We start from the raw sequence: 9,202 nt of genomic DNA, 5'->3' as shown, positions 1-9,202 counted from the left end.
AAGGTTGCCCTTAGTTTGAAGATATAATCCRGAGACAGGTGTTTTATACAACAGTTCTGTGTGTTCTCTTTTCAACTCCCTCTGCATATTTGCAATCAAACGTTCTTTGTATTATCTTTTACCAGATCTAATGTGTTATAATCTCCTACATTCCTTTAACATTTCTACAAACTTCAAAGTGTTTCCTTTSAAATGGTACCAAGAATATGCATATCCTTGCTTCAGTGCCTGAGCTACAGGCAGTTAGATTTGGGTATGTCATTTTAGGCGAAAATKTWAAAAAAGGGGCCAATCCTTAAGAGGTTTTAACAATTTTATTCGTATTTACAGATGGCATACAAGTTTGATGTTAAGGCACATGAAAGTTYACATGTTCCAGAAGGCATTTCTGCCCCTCCAAAAAGTTTACGTTCAAATGGCTCTCCTGTGAAGTAGTGACGTGCGACATACGCCTAGTTTCCTGAAATGAGTCACATATAGCCATTGATTCTTGAGGAAAACAACGTATAAATGCCTCATGTGCTTARTTCAAYTSTCGTACCSCGTCAGAACCCAAATTATAAGCTTTTTTTACACCATTGTTTGTAAACAATATAYGTGTAAACAAACACAGCATAGCCTTCAAACAAGGTTAAAACTATGCTTTCGATATCATGGATGGTCAGTATTTGCATCCGTAGCTCTGTCTATGAATTTGAGAGTGGTTACATACCTTCAGCACCATCCCTCAGCTCTTTACGTTATCAGTGGCGGAGTGTCCTCTTTGTTATTGTTTGTAACTTCAGATTGCCTCTTTAAATCACTGTGTTAAGTTTAATTAAAGTAAACAACTGAAAACTCCGGCATTAATGTGGGCCCTCGACTTTGAATCATTGAATTTGGCTTAACAGCATATTTAATAAAAGTAACCCATGTCATTATATCAAGATATTGGGAATCTCCTAGATATCTGACTATCACAACAGTCTATTGGCAACTGTGATACACAACTAATTTTAACATAAATATATGCTCCTGATTAATAACAGAGTTTAACAGAAAATGTGCATAATATAAATCGGAGCTAGTGGCCCATGAAGTGTGTAGATAGAACCCCCGCATAGATGAAGGCCYTCTGGAAAATATCATACCATTCAATAWCCCAATGGGTAACACTTCCCTCACCATCATCATGTTTCTCCCAAAAATGCATTGGACAGGAAGACATACATTTTGGCTGCCATGTTGTGTTTTCAAACACTTGTCTCCAGATATTCCTTTTTGCGATGCTCCCTCGCCATTTTCTGCATGGTTGTATCTGACTTGAGGTCAGTTTGACTTAGAAGTTTCTTTGTTTTTGGATCAGTCCTTTGCCTGTAAAAGGGTAAGAGTGTAGACCATTCTCATAAAAATGGGGTCAATTCATTCATTCATTTAGCTATTTCATTGTAATGTTTATAGACATAACGGACTACACAAGATTCTCCCAGTCCTGGCAAAWACTTGTTTATACTTCTTGTTTGGAGAATTTTGAGAGGAAAAACTCAATCAGGCTTCATGGCCTTTAACTACGGGACAACACATTATTGTTGCTGTCAATGTGTTGCTTCAGTTCTACAGTTGTTCACGTAAGGAATGACAAACAATTGATTCCGTCACGACAGAAGGACCATAGATTTACTTGTTGTAATAAYTTGAGTGCACTATTAGTAGTAGTACAAGAATGTATAATTCTAATCAATATTCAGAATCCAGCWACACACTTACATTTTTAGATGTTTCTCAATGGCCTTTCTCTCATAAACCGTTCCATCCTGGTTTTTCACTGGATCAATGAACATCTTCTTGGTCAGCGGACAAACTAGATGTGAGGGTGTGAACTTCTTCGTCAACTCTTCACCGACCAATTTCTGTAAGTAAAAAATTAAGTATTATCTTACCATGTATGCTGTTAAACAAAAGTACTTGCTGTTCAAACAAATGTAGAACCTGACAAACCTGGAAACCAAGAAAGTGTGCTGCTTATATACACAGCAGTATACTACACACAACAGTGGTATGGTGTTTCAGCATTTTATACTTATTGATAATGAGGATTAGTCTGACGCCATGCTTCAAATTCCTTGTGTGTGTGTGTGTGTGTGTGTGTTTGTCTCAGGATGGGTTAAAAGCAAAAAAGTCACATTTCTGTTAACCTGTTTACATTTCAAATGTCTCGTGACACAATACATTTAAGAGGTGAATTGGGCATTACATTTGATAACATGTTAAACAGGGGAGATTAGTTTACAATTGCTAGTATATGAAAACCAGAGTGTGGAATGCAGTCACTCGTTGTCCTTAGACTGCTTTAAGGAAACACATACAGTGGGGAGACAAGTATTTGATACACTGCCGATTTTGCAGGTTTTCCTACTTACAAAGCATGTAGAGGTCTGTAATTTCTATCATAGGTACAATTCAACTGTGAGAGACGGAATCTAAAACAAAAATCCAGAAAATCACATTGTATGATTTTTAAGTAATTAATTTGCATTTTATTGCATGACATAAGTATTTGATCACCTACCAACCAGTAAGAATTCCGTCTCTCACAGACCTGTTAGTTTTTCTTTAAGAAGCCTTCCTGTTCTCCACTCATTACCTGTATTAACTGCACCTGTTTGAACTCGTTACCTGTATAAAAGACACCTGTCAACACACTCAATCAAACAGACTCCAACCTCTCCACAATGGCCAAGACCAGAGAGCTGTGTAAGGACATCAGGGATAAAATTGTAGACCTGCACAAGGCTGGGATGGGCTACAGGACAATAGGAAAGCAGCTTGGTGAGAAAGTTCAAGATGATGGTCAATCACCCTCAGTCTGGGGCTCCATGCAAGATTTCACCTCGTTGGGCATAAATGATCATGAGGAAGGTGAGGGATCAGCCCAGAACTACACGGCAGRACCTGGTCAATGACCTGAAGAGAGCTGGAACCACAGTCTCAAAGAAAACCATTAGTAACACACTACGCCGTCATGGATTAAAATCCTGCAGCGCACGCAAGGTCCCCCTGCTCAAGCCAGCGCATGTCCAGGCCCGTCGGAAGTTTGCCAATGACCATCTGGATGATCCAGAGGAGGAATGGGAGAAGGTAATTTAGTCTGATGAGGCAAAAATAAGAGATTTTTGGTCTAAACTCCACTCGCCTTGTTTGGAGGAAGAAGAAGGATGAGTAAAACCCCAAGAACACCATCCAACCGTGAAGCATGGAGGTGGAAACATCATTCTTTGGGGGATGCTTTTCTGCAAAGGGGACAGGACGACTGCACCGTAATTGAGGGGAGGACGGATGGGGCCATGTATCGCGAGATCTTGGCAACAACCTCCTTCCCTCAGTAAGAGCATTGAAGATGGGGTCGTGGCTGGGTCTTCCAGCATGACAACGACCCGAAACACACAGCCAGGGCAACTAAGGTGTGGCTCCGTACGAAGCATCTCAAGGTCCTGGAGTGGCCTAGCCAGTCTCCAGACCTGAACCCAATAGAAAATCTTTGGAGGGAGCTGAAAGTCCGTATTGCCCAGCGACAGCCCCGAAACCTGAAGGATCTGGAGAAGGTCTGTATGGAGAGTGAGCCAAAATCCCTGCTGCAGTGTGTGCAAACCTGGTCAAGAACTACAGGAAACGTATGATTCTCTGTAATTGCAAACAAAGGTTTCTGTACCAAATATTAAGTTCTGCTTTTCTGATGTATCAAATACTTATGTCATGCAATAAAATGCCAAATTAATTACTTAAAAATCATACAATGTGATTTTCTGGATTTTTGTTTTAGATTCCGTCTCTCACAGTTGAAGTGTACCTATGATAAAAATGACAGACCTCTACATGCTTTGTAAGTAGGAAAACCTGCAAAATCAGCAGGGTATCAAATACTTGTAATACACTGTATCTAAATATGAAAATTGCTGAACTATAAAAATATATTTATTTATAAATAAGGGGTGGGGGGAATATGTGCATTCACCTGTTCCATGTCATCATGAATTCCCTGCAGTTTCCTCCGTGTTTTTCTTGGCCTCTTGTTCATATTCTCTCTGCTGGTTAGGAATTCCTCTGCCAAAATACTTTTACAAACATTTTCATTTGGATATATTAATGTAGCATGAATTAAACATATTCATAAATTATATACAATATACCATTTGGAAACTAAGATGGATTTGAAATGACATATAATTAAATACTGTTGTATATGCAAATAATGTTCAAGTCAACCTGTCCAGTGGATCTTCAGGTTCAGGGACGATGAGCAGTCCATACACAGCATCCAAGATCTCTCTCATGGTTATGTGAGCCGAGTAGTTCGGTCAAATATGTTGTGGCAGATACGGCCCACACTGTTTACGTTGCAGTGGTACACCTTTGTACACATTAAGGATATTTCATAATGGTTCATATGAAAGCATTTAACAAACATGACATTTCAGCCTGAAATCACACCAGAAACGTATCAATAGAGCTATTGTTGTGGTCCATTTTGTTCTGATCTTCTGAGAGTGGCGGCATTTCAAATCCAGGCGTGTTTTTTTATGAGGTGTTTTCTTTTTTACCCTTACCCTAACCCTTACCTAATACTACTAGCCTGCCTAAATTTAACCTCTTGCACTTGCATGTAAATATAGGTTGCTTTGCAATCAGAAAGTGTAATGTATAAATGTTCCAGCTGTTGCGATTTACAACGTTATAGTTTCTCGTGAGTTGGGATATTATGATGTTGTGGAAGCAAAATCAATTACTTCTCCATGCAGGTAAATTCCACCTTTGAAAATGTGGAAGTCCTGGTAATGGATAAATTAATTGTAACAGCAGTAGCAGTCAAGAATACAAAATACACTGTCTTCTGTATTCATTTGTGTAAAAGGATACAGGTGTGACAAAGCGCACATGGGGGTTTGACGGGGTACTCAGCACCAAACTGACAGTAAAGCTCAAAGGCTCCATTCTCATAAGGTGTATCAGGGGGGCCTTGCATGAGAATCTTCCAAAACGCTGAAAAAGGTATGGAATGAGATACAGGGATTAAATGTTTGAGGCAACATAAACAACGATATTATTGTTTGTGGGAGCATGCTAACAGGAATCCTGTTAGCATACGGCTCCTGAGTGGCGCAGCGGTCTAAGGTATTGCATCTCAGTGGCTTGAGGCGTCACTACAGACACCCTGGTTCGATTCCAGGTTGTATACAACGGCCGTGATTGGGAGTCCCATAGGGGGATGCCAATTGGGCCCAGTGTCGTCCGGGTTTGGCCGTCATTGTAAATAAGGATTTGAGTGAAGTAAGCATACCCATATCTTGGGGTTGTGACTACTTTGTAACACTTCCTAGGAATTCCCATCATTAGCATAATAGGCATACTTGTAACACTTTTTTGCTGTACCACTGAAACACTTTGTTTCATGAGGAATTATTATCTGCTCAATATAAATCAAATCAAATTTTATTGGTCACAACACATATTTTGCAGATGTTATTTGCGGGGGTAGCAAAATGCTTGTGTTCCTACTCCAACAGTGCAGTAATATCTAACAATTCAAGTAATATCTAACAATTCACAATGCTTTATTCATTCAGTTATAGATGTATAAGCAGTTATGTCTATAAACATCTGTCCCGTGAATTTATAAGGCATTATCCTGAGCATATTAAGCATTAAGAATGTCATTATAAAGCAAAAGTGTATTCATAGCAAAGTGTTATCAAATCAATAACACTAAAAACATTACCCCAATACTGCTTACTTACTGAAGTCTGACTCTAATGGCAAAACTGTGCAGAATGGATGTGGGTCACAATGCAGACTCTTCATCTTTCCAGAATGCGTTTGTCCTTCTCCAAAAACCGACTGCTCTTGGATTCCTTGATGTTCTTTTTCAATGAACTTTTTTGGGATGTTTTTTTTGTTAAAGAAATACAGTATGTTACCTAAATTGCAAAGTTATATACTGCTTTGCTTTTTGCATTTCTGTGACTGGAGAGAATCCAATTTTGGACACTTTTACTAAACCACTCCAAAGAACAATGGGCTTGAACAGGAGTGATACTGTGCATGCAGAAATCACCCCAGAATGAAATATGACATTTTGGTAATGGAACATCACTTACTTCTCTGTCACAGTGACTTTACTGTTTAATTCACTTGGTAGAGAAACTCTGGCTCTCATCATAACCATGGTTGGCAAAGAGAGTAGTTAAAACACTCTGTAAACAATTAAGAATTAATTAGTATTATGCGTTACAATCCGTATAATATCAGTGTTACTAATTTCCCTTATAAAGGGCCACTTCACAATTTTTTTACCTTATACGGTACATTCTGAAAGTATTCAGAAGCCTTGACTTTTTCCACATTCTGTTACGTTACAGCCTTATTCTTAAAAATGTATTAATCGTTTTTTCCCCCTCATCAATCTACACACAATACCCATAATGCCAAAGCAAAAACAGGTTTTTCCATTTATAAGAAATAAAAAACTTTTACATAAGTATTCAGACCCTTTACTCAGTACTTTGTTGAAGCACCTTTTGGAAGCGATTACAGCCTTGAGTCTTCTTGGGCATGACGCTACAAGCTTGGCACACCTGTATTTGGGGAGTTCTCCCATTCTTCTCCTGCAGATCCTCTCAAGCTCTGTCAGGTTTGATGGGGAGCGTCGCTGCACAGCTATTTTCACGTCTCTCCAGAGATGTTCGATCGGGTTCAAGTCCGGGCTCTGGCTGGGCACTCAAGGACATTCAGAGACTTGCGTTGTCTTGGCTGTGTGCTTCGTGTCGTTGTCCTGTTGGAAGGTGAACCTTCATCCCAGTCTGAGGTCCTGAGCAGGTTTCATCAAGGATCTGCTCTGTACTTTGCTCCGTTCATCTTTTCCCTCGATCCTGACTAGTCTCCAAGTCCCTGCTGCTGAAAAACATCCACAGAGCATGATGCTGCCACACAATGCTTCACCGTAGGAATGGTGCAGGTTCCTCCAGACGTGACGCTTGCATATTCAGGCCAAAGAGTTCAATATTGGTTAATCAGACCAAAGAATCTTGTTCTCATGGTCTGAGATTCCTTTAGGTGCCTTTTGGCATACTCCAAGCGGGCTGTCATGTGCCTGTTACTGAAGAGTGGCCATCTACATAAAGGCCTGATTGGTTGGAGTGCTGCAGAAGATGGTTGTCCTTCTGGAAGGTTTCTCTCATCTCCACAGAGGAACTCAGGAGCTCTGTCAGAGTGACCACCGAGTTCCTGATCACCTCCCTGAACAAGACCCTTCTCCCCCGTTGCTCAGTTTGGCCGGGCGGCCAGCTCTATGAAGAGTCTTGGTTGCTTCCAACCTTCTTCCATTTAAGAATGATGGAGGCCAACTGTGTTCTTGGGACCTTTAATGCTGCAGATTTTTTTTTTTTTGGTACCCTTCCCCAGATCTGTGCCTCGACTCAACCCTGTCTCGGAGCTCTAGCGGACAATTCCTTCGGACCGTCATGGCCTGGTTCTTGGCTCTGTAACTGTGGGACCTTATATAGACAGGTGTGTGTATTTCCAACTCATGTCCAATCAATTGGAATTTACCACAAGTGGACTCCAGTCAAGTTGTAAGAACATCTCAAGGATGATCAATGGAAACAGAATGCACCTGAGCTCAATTTTGAGTCTCACATCAAAGGGCCTGAATACTAACGTAAATAAGGTATTTATGTTTTAAACTCAAACTATGAAAAGCTGTTTTTCGCTTTGTCATTATGGGGTATTGTGTGTAGGTTGATGAGGAAAATTGTTTATTTAATCCATTTTTAGAATAAGGCTGTAACATAACAAAATGTGGAAAAAGTAGTCAAGGGGTCTGTATACTTTCCGGAATTCAGTGTACATCATTATGTCCAGCACACAATTACGTTTGTAGGTGGTACGTTTCTACGTTCTGTAGTCAAAAAAGACAAGAGAAAAGGTCCCGAGAAAACACGTTCAGTGATTTTACAAAACAACAAGAAGTTTCAAGCTAAGTTCTCCGTGCCACAATAGACTTGTGGCCTTTGAAAATCACTGTTCAGATTTTTTAAATCTTCTGGAGTAATTTTATTAGGACCTTTTCTTTCTTATCTATAGAGAATGTATAAACGTGTCATTTCCCTCCCATACGTAGACAACTAGCATGGTGCTGGGTAAAAAAGGTGTGAAGTTGTTCCTTTAACTTATTTCATATCAAATACATGGAAACAAACATTAATAAACTGTTTTAATAAATTTGACTTGATAGATCCTACATTGCTTGTAATGCAGGATGTGTCCATTTTTTCCTTAGGCTTCCTCATTTCCAAAGAAAGAACCGTTTCCATTTCAAAGAGCGTCAGACCAGCTCTACCTGTCTCTGGTTTGAAACAGCATCCTCCTACAAGACATGGACGAAGTAGAATAAGTTGCCTCAATGTTACTACTTTATGCAATTATGTAGGATAAAAAATAGGACATCTGTAGAGCCCCAAAAACACTAGATGGCTACAACAAATTTCAATAGACTGTGGTCTGACGTGACCTCTGAGTTGACCCAAATGCATTTCAAGCATTCAAAGAGATTTTACATTGTTTGTAAAAGGACGCATCAAAAGCAGGTCAGGTGAGAGTGGTCACCAGCTGGCACCTCCACAAAGTCATCAAATCTGATTTTAAACCTTACCTTAACTACACTGCTAACCCTAATGCCTAACCCTAATGAGGACCAAAACTCTCATTTTTGATTCCATACATTTTTACAATATAGCCAATTTTGGCTTTGCAGCTGGCCCATCTAGCGGAAATCGTTCAGTTCTACCTCAAGGACAAGACTTATCCGAGTAAACGTCAACCTGTGCATCAAAATGACACAACTTCAACCAGAATCGTTAACAATTGATTTAGAATCTATAATTAATAGTTTAAAAACGACTTCTAAACCCTTTACAATCCCTTCATAAAAAACTAGGAAAAAAACGGAAAAAACTTCACTGGATTCTATGTAAACTGGAAACGATATAACCTGAGGCTGCATTTATTGTAGCTGGGGATTTTAACAAAGCTAATATGAGAACAAGGCATAAATTCTATCAGAATATCGAATGCGCGACATGGGCTGGTAGCATTCTGGACCATTGCACTTCCGCGGTGCATACAAAGCCCTCCCCCGCCCTCCCTTCGGCAAATCTGACCATGACTCCAT

The 9,202-nt window shown here is 39.9% G+C and overlaps 1 protein-coding gene across 1 annotated transcript; it reads right to left on the bottom strand.

Annotated features, from left to right (window-relative positions):
• Nucleotides 1-299: 299 nt before the first annotated feature.
• LOC111955280 (uncharacterized) lies at nt 300-8,362 on the bottom strand. Its single transcript, XM_023975499.2, is given in 13 exon segments — nt 300-1,353; nt 1,747-1,889; nt 3,992-4,007; nt 4,009-4,057; nt 4,060-4,091; nt 4,243-4,330; nt 4,333-4,387; nt 4,894-4,912; nt 4,914-5,016; nt 5,772-5,837; nt 5,840-5,907; nt 6,132-6,227; nt 8,274-8,362. Coding segments are annotated over 12 exon segments (828 nt in total). The 5' UTR covers nt 6,200-6,227; nt 8,274-8,362; the 3' UTR covers nt 300-1,232.
• Between the last annotated feature and the right edge of the window lie 840 nt (nt 8,363-9,202).

The sequence above is a fragment of the Salvelinus sp. IW2-2015 genome, linkage group LG1, assembly GCF_002910315.2.
Source record: "Salvelinus sp. IW2-2015 linkage group LG1, ASM291031v2, whole genome shotgun sequence".
NCBI classification, from domain to species: domain Eukaryota; kingdom Metazoa; phylum Chordata; class Actinopteri; order Salmoniformes; family Salmonidae; genus Salvelinus; species Salvelinus sp. IW2-2015.
The sequence above is the reverse complement of the archived record's forward strand: the minus strand, read 5'-3'. Positions and strand labels throughout refer to the sequence as shown.